The sequence below is a fragment of the Larimichthys crocea genome, chromosome XXI, assembly GCF_000972845.2.
Source record: "Larimichthys crocea isolate SSNF chromosome XXI, L_crocea_2.0, whole genome shotgun sequence".
Lineage (NCBI taxonomy): Eukaryota > Metazoa > Chordata > Actinopteri > Sciaenidae > Larimichthys > Larimichthys crocea.
The window spans coordinates 17,193,918-17,209,740 of record NC_040031.1 but is presented as its reverse complement, the minus strand read 5'-3'; the positions used below and the strand labels follow the sequence as shown (position 1 = coordinate 17,209,740).

At 38.5% G+C, this 15,823-nt stretch overlaps 3 protein-coding genes across 3 annotated transcripts; 1 reads left to right on the top strand and 2 right to left on the bottom strand.

The window, feature by feature from the left end:
* Window positions 1-537: 537 nt before the first annotated feature.
* kti12 (KTI12 chromatin associated homolog) lies at window positions 538-5,672 on the top strand. The gene is made up of 9 exons (XM_019272283.2): window positions 538-762; window positions 2,191-2,242; window positions 2,335-2,387; window positions 2,538-2,593; window positions 2,699-2,778; window positions 2,870-3,029; window positions 3,128-3,190; window positions 4,714-4,782; window positions 5,457-5,672. The coding sequence occupies exons 1-9, from the start codon at window positions 612-614 to the stop codon at window positions 5,598-5,600; spliced, it is 828 nt and encodes a 275-aa protein (XP_019127828.1). The 5' UTR covers window positions 538-611; the 3' UTR covers window positions 5,601-5,672.
* Window positions 5,673-6,171: 499 nt separating this feature from the next.
* Window positions 6,172-7,203, bottom strand: ch25hl1.1 (cholesterol 25-hydroxylase like 1, tandem duplicate 1). Its single transcript, XM_010729397.3, has one exon. The coding sequence runs from the start codon at window positions 7,192-7,194 to the stop codon at window positions 6,370-6,372; it is 825 nt and encodes a 274-aa protein (XP_010727699.2). The 5' UTR covers window positions 7,195-7,203; the 3' UTR covers window positions 6,172-6,369.
* Window positions 7,204-10,473: 3,270 nt separating this feature from the next.
* si:dkey-24l11.2 (Hypothetical protein) lies at window positions 10,474-15,449 on the bottom strand. Its single transcript, XM_010729398.3, has 12 exons — window positions 15,235-15,449; window positions 13,727-14,326; window positions 13,120-13,179; window positions 12,960-13,012; window positions 12,733-12,877; window positions 12,237-12,637; window positions 11,908-12,136; window positions 11,689-11,803; window positions 11,338-11,455; window positions 11,136-11,247; window positions 10,800-10,912; window positions 10,474-10,656 (listed from the first exon to the last, which is right to left on the bottom strand). The coding sequence occupies exons 2-12, from the start codon at window positions 14,315-14,317 to the stop codon at window positions 10,587-10,589; spliced, it is 2,007 nt and encodes a 668-aa protein (XP_010727700.2). The 5' UTR covers window positions 14,318-14,326; window positions 15,235-15,449; the 3' UTR covers window positions 10,474-10,586.
* Between the last annotated feature and the right edge of the window lie 374 nt (window positions 15,450-15,823).

The window sequence follows — 15,823 nt, the reverse complement described above, 5'->3', positions numbered from 1 at the left end:
AGTAAGTACAGTAGATATTGGAGAAGTTATACTTGAAGAAGACTAGGAAATAGCACGGTTAAAGGCACGGCAGAATATAATTAATGCAAGATTGAAATTGCTCTGATATAAATGTCTAATGCAAACCTATATCACCCCAGTAAAACTGAATAACATTGATCCTAATATTCCAGATATTTGTTGTAAGTGTTCAGAAGAAAAAGAAACACTGTGCCACTATGCAGAATTCAGTATTGATAGATTTTATACAAGCTGGAACAATGATTGATAAAAATAAAAATACAAATCCCCTCTGTAAAGTTATGGCTGAAGGAGACTGACAGTCATATTGTTATAGGGAAAAGAAAACAATTTGTTAAAGTGTGTTGGAAACCTTTCCTGAAATTTTTGGAAGATGAGAATGTTGCATTAACTTGAAGATCACCACTAAAGCTGCCTTATTTATTTTTTTGTCTACATATTGTTTTATTGGACAAAACAAGTAAATTCATATATTTTATTTATCTTTATAGCGACCCCTGTTGGCTGTTTGCAGTAATCACATCCGGGTGAAAGTGTCAACATGCTTTCCATCACATCTTAGGTTAGCTGTATTTGATAAATCAGCAGCCATGCCTCTAATAGTGATGTGTGGTTACCCCTGTAGTGGTAAAACACGAAGGGCAGAAGAGCTGAAGGAGTATTTCGAGCAGAACACTGACCGGAAGGTTCATATTGTTGGAGACGGAGGTCTGGACGTGGACAGAAACACTGTTTACGCAGGCAAGTTGAGATAGATAACTAGCTGTGTCTGCAGAGACTTGTTAAAGTACGTGTTTGTAGCTCTTAAATGTTAAAGAGTCATTATATCTGAATGTATTCGCTTCACGCTACTGGTTAATCACTTTAGCGGTGAACTGAAGCGAACTTGAATGTGGTGAAGAACGAAGGTGTTTCGGTTCAACCAGCGACCATGTTAACTGGCGCCCCCTTAATCAAATGAGTCTGTGGTCGCCGTAGTTACGACAGCTGTTGGTTGAAACACGACGAACAATCCGTGGCTGTCAAACGCCAAAGATAAATCCAGTAGTTTTATTTTAGAGCCATTCACTGGGACAGCGACGTATCTTCCTGTTTTTAAAAACAGCTATCGTAACTTCGACAGCCTCAGACGCTCAGACGGTCTCCAGTTAACATGGTCGCTCGTTTAACCGAAACACCAGGAGGGGGAACCAGGTGCTAAAAACATTACTTGTTATTAAAGTAAACCTGTTTCTGAAGCGAATGCAAACATTATTACACTGAAAACTAATATTTTACTAGTATTTTAGATGGAGTTTGGCATTACATTAGATTAGATCAGATTAGATTCAACTTTATTGTCATTACACATCTATAAATACAAGACAACGAAATGTAGTTTAGCATCTAATCAGAAGTGCAAATAGCAAAGTGCATAGATACAGATAAATGCAGTATGTACAGTAGTGCACGTAAGGTGTGTATAACTATGTACAGATAAACAATGTGGGCAGTAGTTATGGGCAGATTATATACAAATAAATTATGGGAGCATAATGTACAGGTAGTGCAATTAATAAATTAACAGAGTGCAAGATACAGATGTGACTAAACTAATATTAGATATTATAATATTAGAGTGCCATACTGTCTTTTCCTGTTAAACTATATCACATAAATGACCATGTAAAAACTATGCAAAAACTTAGAAAGGAAAAAATATAATTTTCTCTAGTGATACTATTAATAATATTAGATATTTAGGTCTTTGACTGATTCACAAGATAATTTTCTCGTCACTGTTGTTTAAATGGCAGTTAAGACTTAAATCTAGTCTAATTATTGAGTTAATTATTAGTTAATTTATTAAATTATTGAATTAATCAGCAACAATATTGATCATTTTGTTTTTTTATAAAGAAAAAATGCCAAGAATTCACTGGTTATGTGAAAATTGGTTGCTCTGGTGTCCTCTTCACTATGTTTTGGTTTTGACCAGTTGTTTTTCACTAAACTAAACATGATCTCAATTTTGGACTGGGAATTTGTAGAGGCCATCTTTCACATAAAAAATCATATAAACAATCAATAAAATAAGATGAAGGCAGATAAAGACTGGATTCCTCCAAAGTAACTTTGGGTGCTTTTGCATACTCCTGCTTTAATTTAACGTTGTTGGATATGTTGCAGATTCCCAAAAGGAGAAAAATGTCAGATCATCTCTGAAAGCTGAAGTAGAACGGTGCGTTTATCTGATCTTTTTTTGGCATTAGATTCATCAGTTATATTCCCCTGTCACTGCCCTTTTTAACCTTTTATATATTCGTTGTTTAGGAAAGTGAACAAGGACCATGTCGTAATTTTGGATTCATTAAATTACATAAAAGGTAAATCTTTTTTTTTCTATTATTATTATGTTGTTGTTGTTGTGTAAAGGGAGACGGGCAAAAAAAGAATTTAATTGCTGTATAAACCATGTGTTTTAACTTGCAAATGACAATAAATCTCTTAAATCTAAAGTTGAAATATTTTTATAGGCTACCGCTATGAACTGTTCTGTCTCATCAAACACGCACAGACACCACACTGTCTGGTGAGTATAGCAGAGAAGCGATGAATGAATTTCTAATATCTTAGAACTATTTACTCAAACATGAATCACACAAAAGTCCAAATCACGTGCCTCCTTTTGTTGAAGGTATACTGTTTGACGTCAGATGACGAGAGCTCAACATGGAATACCAACAGAGATGCTGCTGAGCAGTACACCAAGGACATGTGAGTGAGAAGCCTCTACAAATACAGTGGAAGTCATCCAATTTTGTTTTGTTTCTTTAAATGTGCCTGACATCTGGTTTGTCTTTTGTAGCTTTGATGCATTAGTGCTGAGATTTGAAGCTCCAGACTCCAGAAACCGATGGGACAATCCTCTCTTCACCATCTTGAAAGACGACACGCTTCCATATGAAGCTATTTCTGATGCACTTTTCAAAAGAAAAGCACCCCCAGCTAACCAGTCTACACAGAGTGTAAGAGACATAGAGTCAATTTTTTATTTTATTTTTTTATAGAAAAATAGATAGATTATATTTTTGGCTGCTAATGGAGATATTATTTTTCTTTACAGCAACCATTGTCATCTGCGAACTTCTTGTACGAATTGGACAAGATCACACAAGAGGTGTTAATGGTATGTCATGTTGTTTTTGCTGAAACCAGTCTGTCTTTTATAATATGTCATATTTTACCATGCCACAGTGAGACCCACACATTGAAAATGAAAAATATTCCGGTGCAGTCATATTCAGATAAAAACTGGTTTCATGTCATTGACTTCCTTCAGTGCATAGAAGGATAATGCAGGAATTTATAGCCTAGTGGCAGCCTTGAGCTGAGTTTATGTTCTATCAGATCTGGTCTTTATGACTTAAATAGCATTCATGTGAACATCCAAATCATAATTATGAATTGCCTAAAAACCAAACGTCTCACATTATCACATTAGTTAAGAGTTCATTGTTCAGGGTAATTAAATCCAAATTAAACAGATGTAGTGTTTTATTGTCGTCACACAGTAATTTAGCTGTCCTGAGTTGTCTGATGACGCAAACGTTTGCAGGTTATAAAAAAAATAATCTTTGCAACGTGCACTATCCTTTCATGCAACGTGGACAGAGTGACAACCGATTGGCCTAACAGTGATTAGCAGACAAAAAGCATCAGACCGAGTCAATAGGTGGGCAAATAATTACAGCGCAGCAGCTAGGGTGTTTGCCAAAGTACGATAAATACTGAAGTAAGTGTTATGCATTTACAGAGGGATGACACACAGGTGAATGGGGTTGGGGGAAGGAAACCCTATAATTTCTAGTTCCTGATTTAGACAGACGATGCTTTTTGTAAGAAATTAAGTAATCTTTGTTCCAAATATTCATTATCCTGCAGATGGGAAGAATCATATCCATACCCCAGAATATCAAGATGAACTTCTAAATGAACAGATTCTGAGAATTTAGTTTTTTGTCTCTCTTGTTTCTTGTCTATCTGTATATTGGACACCATATTTGTTACTTGAAATAAGATGGATAACTTTTCAGTCACTCAAGGTTTTAGGAGTGGCTGTGCTCCCTGATACTGAGATGTGCCGCATATTGAACGTCATTCAAATGAATACTTATTCAGGAGGAAGCTCGGGAGGTGTAGGGAGTTAAAGCATTGTTGTGTGCATACTGAATGAGTGGCAAATGTTTATATGAACTTCCAGAACTACTGCAAGGCTGTCATCATAGCTCCATATTGAGAATCTCTGCTGTTACATTCAGAATCTCTGAATGTAACAGCAGGTACCAGTGTGTTGTAGTTGTGTTAAAGGACTTTGTATCAGTATTAACAGCAGATAACCTTGTGCTTTATGTCTCAGACAAATGAAGAATGTGATTGTTTTGATTGAGTTATTGGTCCTAATGCAATGCAATGTGTTATTTATGTACCTATTGAAATGTCTATTGAATGACTTGTCTGCTAATTGTTGTTAGTCAATAAGAAATCACCTGCTTTGTTCCCTTAATAAGCCTTTGAGTTCACCTTTTAGTGGCGTGAAATAGCATGTTGCATTTTCTCCCATACTGAAGTCTGTATGGACAGCTGTGTTTTCATTCCTCTTATTTGTTTTAATTCACTGATTCAATTATTTGTTTATTTATTTTTTTACAGGCAGTTTTCAACGCACAGAAGACAAGTGTTCCCGGGGATCTCATTTCCGTTCCAGGAGCAACAGAAAAGATATCCTTTTTACACATTTACATGTCCACATTTCAATTTCAAAAACTCAATTTTGTCTTTGTCTTTTGACATTAAACACATTTAAGTAGTTCTGTTTTCACATGTGACATCACTAGTCCAGATAACAGTGATCTTTCAGAGCAAATGACGATCTGAAATTAGTGTTGACCTACGTCCTAAATGAAAATTATATTCCCACACCAGCAGGAGCCAAAGTACTCTATATCAAATGGCTTCTTAAAAGGGGGAAGGTGGATGAATGCATGACCATCAAAGAACTTAAATGAAAGCCCCAGCAGTCAATTACTGTTAAAGGTCTTGCTGTGGGAAACATATGCAGGACTGAAACCAAATTACACAGATAAGTGGATTTTTATTGACAGCGGCACGGTGTCAGACGTTCTCAGAAGCAAACACTTTGAATATTCTCCTTTGTTGGTCCAAGCAGAAAATAAGTGAAAGTGCGTCAGCTTCTGTGCTGGTAAACCTTTTATTGACAGGTGCATAATTTGAAATTGAGATGACGTCAGTAACAGTCAGTACTTTGGGTTCTTTCATTGTGTTGATCTCAAAGGTTAAGTTGTGATACTATGACCTTAAGATACTTTTGGTCAGTTAATTAGTGCTTCTTGTTTTTATGTGAGAATTTAAATGTCCTTAACCGGATGTTTAACATCAAGCTCACCAGAAACGTCAACATGGCAGAGCTGAGGAAGTTACGGCGCCAGTTCATCAGCTACACCAAGATGCACCCAACAGAGAACAGTGGACAAATTTCCAACATGTTTGTGCAGTATTTAAACAAGAGTCTTCACTGAAACTTTTATAGTATTGGTTTATTTTTTTATTTTTTTTATTTTCTGCATCAAATAAATCTATTTAAATATTCATTGCATGTTTGTGCGTTATTGGCTATTTTAGAATGATTCAGTTCAATGACATTTAATGAGAAGAAATTAGTATCAGGATTATAATTTTTCATATTTATACTAGTATTACAAATTCATTTTATGACACAGTCAGCACAACAGGTCTAAAGGCAATTTGTGCATGCAAGTAAGAGTTCACATTAATTCGCCTTGTTTTGAACTTGACCTAGTTTTCCTGCTGAAACACAGACGTTTGTGGATTTGGGGTGGGAAAATGTTGCTGAGTAAAGCTTTTTCAAGGACTTTGTATTATTTAAGAAGATTGTGGGGAAAAACAAGAATGGATGATAGGGATTTCTACTTGCTTTACGTGCAAATTGTTATTACTGCATTGGAATAAGCTGAATGAAGTTTGATTCTAAACACATAACATGCATGGAAAGTAATTCCATATACCACTAAAGAGAAACAATAGTGAGAGAATCTCTGTAAACAAAATGGTTTTATTTCACGAAAAGCAATAAAATATACAACTTTAAAATGATATTTTACAAGCAATTGAGAAAGCAAGCACTCAAAGGCATTCTGCAGGAGCAGCAAGTGCTATGAAGTATAGGCAATTGTAATTATACAGACAACTGATTGAATAACGTGCAAAGAACAAACATTAAACATGCAGTATTTTCACAGTTGCATTCACGTGTTAACTTCACGTGTTTTAGTTTTTTCTCTTCAGAGGAACAGAGGTGCCAAAGATTCTGTCCCAGTGGCTGAATAAAGGTGCGTAATTGCTGCTTGGTTTCTGGTGGTGCATGTCATGAGCCGCTGCACCGCCCAGCAGACCAAAAGGCACCAGGTGGCTGAGACTCCACGGCAGGTCATATCCTATGTGGTCCTCCACAGACAACCAGATACTGAAGATTGTGGTGCACCACATGGTCAGTGGGTGGCACTTCAAAATAATCGGGTCCTGGTTGCTCCAGAAACCAACAGTGATCAACTCTGGGATGCTGAGACGCTCAGTCGACAAAGAGAAAGGTGCCATGTATTCATGATGGATTGCATGGATGCATCGGTAAAGCTGTGGATGCTTGTGATGTATGAAATGCCAAATATAGTACTGAGTGTCAAAAAGGAGAAGTACAGCCAGTCCGCCAGTGAAAAGCTCATACAAAGTTGGAGCATCCTTTGGCACTGTTGGTATAGGCAGGATGAACGTGCTGATTATTACAACTGGCACAACAAAGAATATGTGGTTAGACAGCGCTATAATGAAGTTTGTAACCATCATTTCCACAGTTGGCCGCCTGTCTGGTTGGATCTTGTACTTATAGAATAACGGCACTCTTTCTGCCAAGAGGTCCAATGCAGCAAAGGGTATGCTGAAGAAGAAAAAGCTGGAAAAGGCGAGTAGCACAGGGAAAAAAGGAGATGAGATGAGAGGCAGGTGGTGAATCAGCAAATAATCCCAGAATGGTTGCAGCAGACGGTCCGAGGCCCTGGAGGGCTGGAGCTGCAGAGTCAGCTCAGTGATGTTCATCATATTGCTGCGGTACTGCTGAAGGCTGCTGCTTGCAAGTTGAGACTAATTTCTGTCTTTATAAAGGGGAGTTCAACAAAAGGGGAGTTTCTCTCAGTCTGAACCCTCCTATTTGTAATGGAATTTTATATCCTTTTATCCTCTAGCTACACATGGTCACGTGTGGGCCTTGAGGTCCTCAGCAGTATTAATTGTTTGGCTTTAACTAGGGTGCCAGCCTATCTCAACACTGTGGTGGCTGGGGTCAAAGAGACCTGTTGCTGCCTTCCTAGACATAATAGATAGCTTGACTTTCCAATCTGCGTAAACAGACATCTGTGTCTCCAGACTAGAATGTGTTGACAATAACACCTCCATGAGTTGTCTTTACTCATCTTTACTTCTCTTTGACTAATTCTGGGCATATAGTATTTGTGTGTTATCTTTAGGTTTAAAGTCGATCCACCAGCATGAGTTCGGAAGAATGTGAGATTGACTCAGGCACTTCTGATGAACTTTGAGAGTGTGTCTAATTCTCCTTGGCCAAGCGTCAATAAATAATACAGCATAAGACATCAGAGGCTCCTGAACACTTTTTCCTTCCTGACCCCACCATTGACCTTTGACTTCAGCAATTTCTCCACGACACTATTCAATCCACAAAAAAAAAATCTTCAGACTTCATTTATCGGATTAAAATATTAACAACCTTTCACACTCGCGCTGGATGATCATAACAACAACGTTTTATTGGAGAAAATAGACAATTTCATCGAAATCATCTTGTTTCCCAAATGCATTTTTTCACTAGCTGCCCTTCTTGAAACCATCTTATTGGTGTTGACATATTTTTGTCGATCATTTCTGAAGAGAAAAAAACAAAAAAACAATTGCTGCAGCCATTATCAGTGTTGTTAATTTACTTTGCAAAAGTGGACTCCTTCTTCTTCTTTTATTTTCTTTTTTTTATATTTATATTAAAATTTTGTTTCTGCATCCCAGTCCTCCCTCCCAGTGACTGGTGCAATGTTTTTCATTCCTGTATGGCTACAATAACAAACAATGTAGGGATAAAAAATAAATAAATAATGAGACAAAGCCCAACATAAACCTTCATTCATTCTGTCTGGAACCAAATTTACTTATTTTCCATTAAGGAATGAACTGAACCAGTCAATACAACACCTTTTTTTTAACTCCACTTGCACCTGATCTTGCCTCTGACTTCTTTAATAAACACAATTTCTTCAGCACTTATATCCAGAGTAAATAATGACAAAATAATAAAAAAATATTTGCTTTTAAATTTGAGATGAGCCACAGACCATTTGAGCTGGCCAGTTCTGGGGGTGGTCCAGTCAATGGCAATAGGTTTTCAATATATTTTACAAGCTTCCATGTCAGATACATGAAGGGAGACAGGACACAGCGAGTCAGGCTATTTATGCATATTTGGCAAACAAATCTCTCCTCAAGGTCTACTTACTTTGTTTCCAATGCATTCAGCCATAACTTCCCGTCTTCCTCAGCAGATGCAGCTGCTCAGTTGTCATGGAGATGAAATGTCAAGGAAGTGAATCTTGTTTTGAGACATTTTTTATTTACAGCAAACTGCTTTTTCCAAGGTCAAGACTGAACCTTCAAACGCACTCCTGGTCTCCACATGCATTTAGAGTTTTGGAGTAAATCTAATATTTTTGCTGTGTCTTGTTTTTCTAATGAATTCCACTTTCAAGCCAGCCACGAACACAATGTCCAGTCAGTCCAATCAGCTTAGCACATGTATGTATGAGTTAACATGAGATCCCCTTGCACTAAACTTGACCTGTTGGCGACAGGCCTGACTAACAGTGCTTAGTTTTCCTGTTGAAAAACTCTTTGTTCCTTTGTGGATTTTGGGACAAAAAATGTTGCAGACTAAAGCTTTTTCACGGACTTTGTATTATTTAAGAAGATTGGGAGAAAAGCGGCAACAGGAAGTTTACTACTACTTGCTTTGCTTGCAAAATGTTATGTAATTACTTCATTGGAATGCCCTGAATGACACACATAATATGCATGTAGAGTAATTCCATATAACACTAAAGAGAAACAATGACGAGAGAAAGTAAACAAAATGGTTTTATTTCATTAAAATCTATAAAAATGTACAACCTTTATATATACAAGCCATTAAGAAAGCAAGCAGCCAAACGAGATCTGCAGGAGCATCAAGGAGGCAGAAAGTGCTATCAAATTATAGGCAACAGTAATTAAACAGAAAAATAATTGATTTCCCAGAGGGACAGAATGTGACAGTGCCAAAATAATTCTGACAATAATGGACAAAAAACAAACAATAAACATGCAGTATTTCCACAGCTGCATTCACGTGTTATCTTCTTTTAGTTTTTTTTCTCTTCAGAGAAACAGAGGTGCCAAAGATTCTGTCCCAGTGGGTGAATAAAGGTGCGTAATTGCTGCTTAGTTTCTGGTGGTGCATCAGGTGGCTGAGACTCCACGGCAGGTCATAGTCTATGTGGTCCACCGCAGCCAACCAGATACTGAAGGTGGGGCACCACATGGTCAGCAGATGCCACTTTAAATGAATTGGGTCCTGGCTGCTCTGGAATCGAATATTGATTTTTATGCATATTTGACAAAAAAAATCTCACCTCAAGGCCTACTTACTTTGTTTCCAATGCATTCAGCCATAACTTCCAGTCTTCCTCAGCAGATGCAGCTGCTCAGTTGTCATGGAGATGAAACGTCAAGGAAGTGAATCTTGTGTTGAGACATTTTTGTTACAGCAAACTGCTTTTTCCAAGGTCAAGACTGAACCTACAAATGCAACATAATAAGACATAGGCTAGATGTCCATTATCATTACTGGTCTCCATGTGTATTTAGAGTTTTGGAGTAAAATTTTTGCTGTGTCATGTTTTTGTAATGAATTCCACTTTTAAGCCAGCCATGAACACTATGTTCAGTGAGTCCAATCAGCTCAGCACATGTATGTATGAGCTAACATGAGATCCCTTCGTGCTGAACTTGACCTCTTGGTCAACAGTGCTTAGTTTTCCTGTTGAAAAACTCTTTGTTTCTTTGTGGAATTTGGGACAAAAAATGTTGCAGACTAAAGCTTTTTCATGGACTTCGTATTATTTAAGAGGATTGAGAGAAAAGCAGCAACAGGAAGTTTACTACTACTTGCTTTGCTTGCAAAATGTTATGTAATTACTTCATTGGAATGCCTTGAATGACACATAACATGCATTTAGAATAATTCCATATAACACTAAAGAAAAACACACTCACACTGAATGATCATAACAACATGATTTATTGGAGAAAATAGACAATTTCATTGAAATCATGCTTTTTTTTTCACAAATTAAGGTGAAGGCGATGATGCTCCTCTTCTTCTATTTCCCCAACTACTTTTTTTCACTAGCTGCTTTCCTTGAAACCGTCTTATTGGTGTTGACATATTTTTGTCGATCATTTCTGAAGACAAAGAAAAAAGCAATCGCTTTACTTTTTAACCACTGAAAGAAATGTGAATAAAATGTTTCTACTGCAACCATTATCAGTGTCGTTAACAATTAAATTTGACAGAAGTGGGCTTTAATGTGGTTAGGTAGATGTACCTGTTCATTTTTATTTTGTTTCTGCATCCCAGTCCTCCCTCCCAGTGGCTGGTGCGTGCACCTCTTGTCATCATGTTTCCACAACTGTTGCAGGGTTTTCCATTGCCATATGGCTACAATAACAAACAATGTAGTGTTAAAATAAACATAAATCATCAAATCATCAATCAATTATGAGACAAAGTCTAACATTAACCTTTATTCATTCTAACTTATTTTCCATCAAAGAATGAACTGTACCAATCACGACAACACCTTCACCTTCTGTTTTCCCTTCACTTGCAACTGAACTTTTGTCTACTTTTATTCCATGTCAAGCCTGTGTCTTTAGCTCACCTGTTCTTTGGCACAGTAGCCACAGATCATCCGGGTGGCCAGTTCCATGGGGTGGTCCTGGTCCTCATCGTGGCAAACATCACAGGGGTAAGCCCGACCACAGCAGGGAAACCTGATGGCAGAAAAAAAAAGTTTTTCATGATATCTTACAAGCTTCCATGTCAGACACATGAAGTGAGACAGGACACACTGACAACAATACCTAAGCCAACGATGGCTCTGTTTGTAATGCTTGCATGTTCCTTTTTCTGGCAGTGGTTTCCCCTTTTGCACAGCGGGATCTTTTATCGTCTTATAATGAACGGCATTGGCACTTGGACCTGTACAAATGGAGAAAAAAAACTCACATCATATTGGCTTGCCTGCTTTGTCTGGGGACAGCAAACATTTTGTATAAATGCTCACATATATAAAGGTTTTGATTCACTGTATACCTTTTTAGGTAGCAATAGCAATGTGAACATTGGCCAGAGAGTGAATTATGGCAGTATGTTCTTGCATAATCTTAAACCATTGCTGATCCCTTTGACAGCAAATGAAGATGAGCGCTGACCTGTTTTGTTGGTGCGTGGCTGAATATACTGGAATCTTGTGCTCTCTGCCAGAATACTGAGTTTGCTGTGGCAGTGTTCACAATTAAACTCCTTTGTTTGACCATAGGAAAAGTTCTGATGAAAATGAAAGACAAAAAAAAACAAAGCTCATCAAGACATACTTCAGTTATAGTGACATTACTGACATCTGTAGTATAAAGCAGGACATGTTTCATCACCTGCACAGGGCCATCCTGGGAGCAGCTGAGGCACCCTACAGTGAGGTCACACTCCTTAAGCACAAGGTCAGCAGGTGTAGCATTATGAAGGTCCAGGTATCCCAGGACATCACTGTAATGGTGCAGCATGCAGGGCCTGAATGCAGCACTGATGCTTGCATTGCACTTTTCACACTGAGCTGTGCAGGGTGTCCTTCCATTCAGTGTTAGGTCTGCTGTTACCTTACACCTGCAGAAAGTGCACATACAGTCAAGATTTCCGCTGGGGTCATTCTGATTAAACAGAGTCTAATTTGTGATTTAGGCTTTTAGGTTGTTTTTTTTCTTACCTGTTACACTGAAGACAAACTGTGATTTGTTGTGCCACTACGGTAGCTGTGTTCTCACCCAGCCTCAGTCCCAGCAGCTTTATCTCTGTGCCTCTGCGGGGATCATTGATCTTTATGTTCTCCACCAGATGATTGGCTTCCTCCACCTCTTCCTGTTGCTGCTGCTGCCCTTCATTACAATCTGGACTATCCTGCTGCATTAACTTCCTTCCCTCCATTGTCCTCTCACTTTCAGTCTTTTCCAGTTTTCCTTCATCCCTGACATCCTCATTTGCATCTGAAGCAGCAGCATCAGTGGAAGATGAATGGTCGTCGGCAGATTTTTCACACACTGTTGCCTGGAGCTCCTGGTATGATATGAACTGCAATCCAGCCTTTTCCAAGTCAATGTCTTTTTTCAACTACAAAAACATTCAAAAAGAGGACCGTCTTATTATCAGCACTTATAAACAAGTCAGTAAATTCAAAAAGAAAATACATGATCTCAATGTCTCACCTGTCTGGCTCCTTCAGTGAACAGTCTTTCCAAACTACGATCTAGCCAGCGAAGAAAAGGCCGGAAGAGCAGCTCTACCTTTCCCAGGAGCTGATTAGTTGCATGTTTGGCTTGAAGCCACGCCAGTGATTCTTCTTGTACGTGTCTATGTAGCCAGAGATTTACAGAAATGTCAACTCCAATTACTTTAAACATTCAATGTTAAAATGAAATGCACATGCTCTTACCTTGCCATTACTGGTGGCAGATCCTGGTCCAATGGTATATCCAATGTGAAAATCTAAGAAATGTATCAAGCTAATGAGGAATTGTTTTGTCCATGTCAATCATGTAATGTATAGTTTAATTACAGAACATGGAGAGTATATGGGAAGCAGTGGTCTTTACCTCCTGGGGGTAACTGTCTGGGAAGCTCACCATGATGGCAATGTCTTTCAGATCAAAAGGCTACAAGGTAAAATGCAGAGTTAGTATATTTCTAGATAATACTGTAGAGTGATTTTCATCTATGTAACCTTGCATCAAACCAAAGCATGAAAATGTTGGTTCATTATTGATTTACAGGTAATCATTGGCTATGTGTTACCCTATACTGAGGGTTAGTGGCTCATAAACACCATAAGGGAATATTGAAATATCAAATATATCTTTCTAAATTACTTGTTTTCGAAATAGTTTTCATTGCCACGTTTATTACAACAAATAGGCTTAATTTAATTTGGTGGTGGTGCAGCTTAATTGTTACAAATCTCAAGTTATCCAGTGCTACTAGCAATCACACTACTAAAGCACAGCAGGAACGGCTCTGCTATTTAGCATCTATGAAGTTCAGTATTCATGCTTCAGTATTTGTCTTCAAATAATCAGTTAAGAAGAAACTTCTTCAACCTCACAAATTACAATTGACCTGTACTATAAAAATAATGTGTGGGTGGAGTTTAGCTCCAAGCTCTCCGGGAAGGAGAGGAGAAAGAAGATAGAAGTACTTTTTTACCCAGTCTGGATCGGTGGACCCTACAGTCGCCCTGTAATAAGTAACTTTGCCATCACTTCGTTCCTGAACGATCAACTGGCCTTTGGGAAAACGCTTCTTCAGCTGCCTGATCTCAGTGTCTCGTAGCTGCTTGGCGACATCCTCTGTCAGGTCACACAGCTTCACCTCCTGGAGGATGCTAGGACGAGGTACTGGTGGCATCTTTTGCATAGGTCTTGTGTGATTGCCAGGAATAGGCTGGTCATCTACCGGGAGTAACTGTGGCGGATGCCAGAAGCGACATCTGTCTTCCATGGTGCAGTGGCCTGAGACAAAGTAGCGACAGGGCCGGCGGCCAGGTGCCGGGGCTAACCTGGAGCTGCTAGTGGGAGGAGGCCTGTGACCCACATTTCCTCCAGGTACCTCTGATTGGCTGGGTGTCCTGGTGGTTTTCTTCTCATGAGCTGCAGCAGCATCATCTCGTACGTGTAGGAATCTGCATTTCTTCCCAAAGTTGCAGTGTCTGCCTTGAGAGAAGAAGCGACACAGCTGATGTGTCTGAATCCCAGGCTCTGATTCGCTCGTCTTCTGTTCCTCACCGTCCTCCAGCATTGTTAACACCTGAATGAACAAATACAGTAACACAGATTAAAGAGATGAATCTACATCTTTTACATATGCATACAACACTGTATGGCCAAAACTATGTGGTCATACAAACATTAGACCCATCTGTGATCAATAAGGGCTTTAATATAAAATAGCATCTAATCTAATCTAATGATTTTGGAACCTGGCTACAGGTATTTACTCTAATTGATAAGAGCACTAGTGAGGTTGGGTATCTATCTATCTATCTATCTATCTATCTATCTATCTATCTATCACAGTGTATGGTCTTAATGCGGATATGGATTCAGAATCAGAAATACTTTATTAATCCCAGCAGGGAAATTGTGTTCGATACAGCAGCAGCTCCCAAACAGTAAGTGAGATAGTAAGTGACAGCAAGAAAAAAAACATTTGAACACTATACACTTATAAGATATCAATTTTAACACTATATACAATATACATATATACACACACAACAGTAAACTATACAATAATCTAAAACCTTATTAAGAATTTAGTCTTTGAGAGGCTGTGCAGTGTTTAAAGTGCAGTATGCATGTGTTATGTATTGCACAAGCAGGTTCAATAGTTATTTTGAGGGAGGAGTTGCAGAGATTGATAGCATTTTAAACAAGAAGCCACTTCCCCTCTCCATTTCTTCAGTATTTAAATGATTTAGAAAGAGAAAATATACACTAAAAAGATATTAAAATGTTTATGTGGGCGCTCTGAAGGCTGCTAACCTGCCTATTCTTCCCTTGTTAACCAGACTAGTGCTCACTATTGACAAACCACGTTACCTGCAGCTAACCAGCTGGCTAAACTTTCCATGCAGTGGTCATGGGGAGTGTCTTTGCTAACGTTATTCACTTTGTTTAGGACACATTTATATTGTTGGAAAAAAATGACATTACCTCGGTTACACTTAAGGATCCGCAAATGTGTTTATTCCGTGACGTGACAACACAAAACTGTGTCTTAAAATCTGCTACGTGCTACACAGGCTGCAATGTGTGTAACAGCGGCGCACTAGTTTTTCGTAAATTAAAGTGCGCCCAAAGGGGTCTGAATTCCTCGGTAACAATCGAGTCCGTGACACAACCAAACGAGTCTTTGGTGTGTGGAGGTTGTGGATGTTACTTACAAAGCTGTCCAAAGGTCCTACGTTGGTTGTTTTAAGTTTGTTGTGTCGCCCTCTACAGTTTGGGAGTATAAAAAGGATCTTTAGTGTCTTCCCTCAGGTTCAAAGATATTTTTTTGACTTTGGACAGCAGTAAACATTTTATCACATGGAGACATATTCTGGTGTGTTGCATGATCTTTATCAGCAGGTGGAGTTTGCCCACTTGTAATGGAGATTTAGATCATCCATCCATCCATCAGCTTAGAAACTGAAGTTCAAAGCTCAAAGTTCATTCTTGACCCGGGAAACAATTACACGACAAGCCCCATTTAGTCAGCTGTTAAAGACCTGCTGATCATATCGCATGTGATGTGATTGAA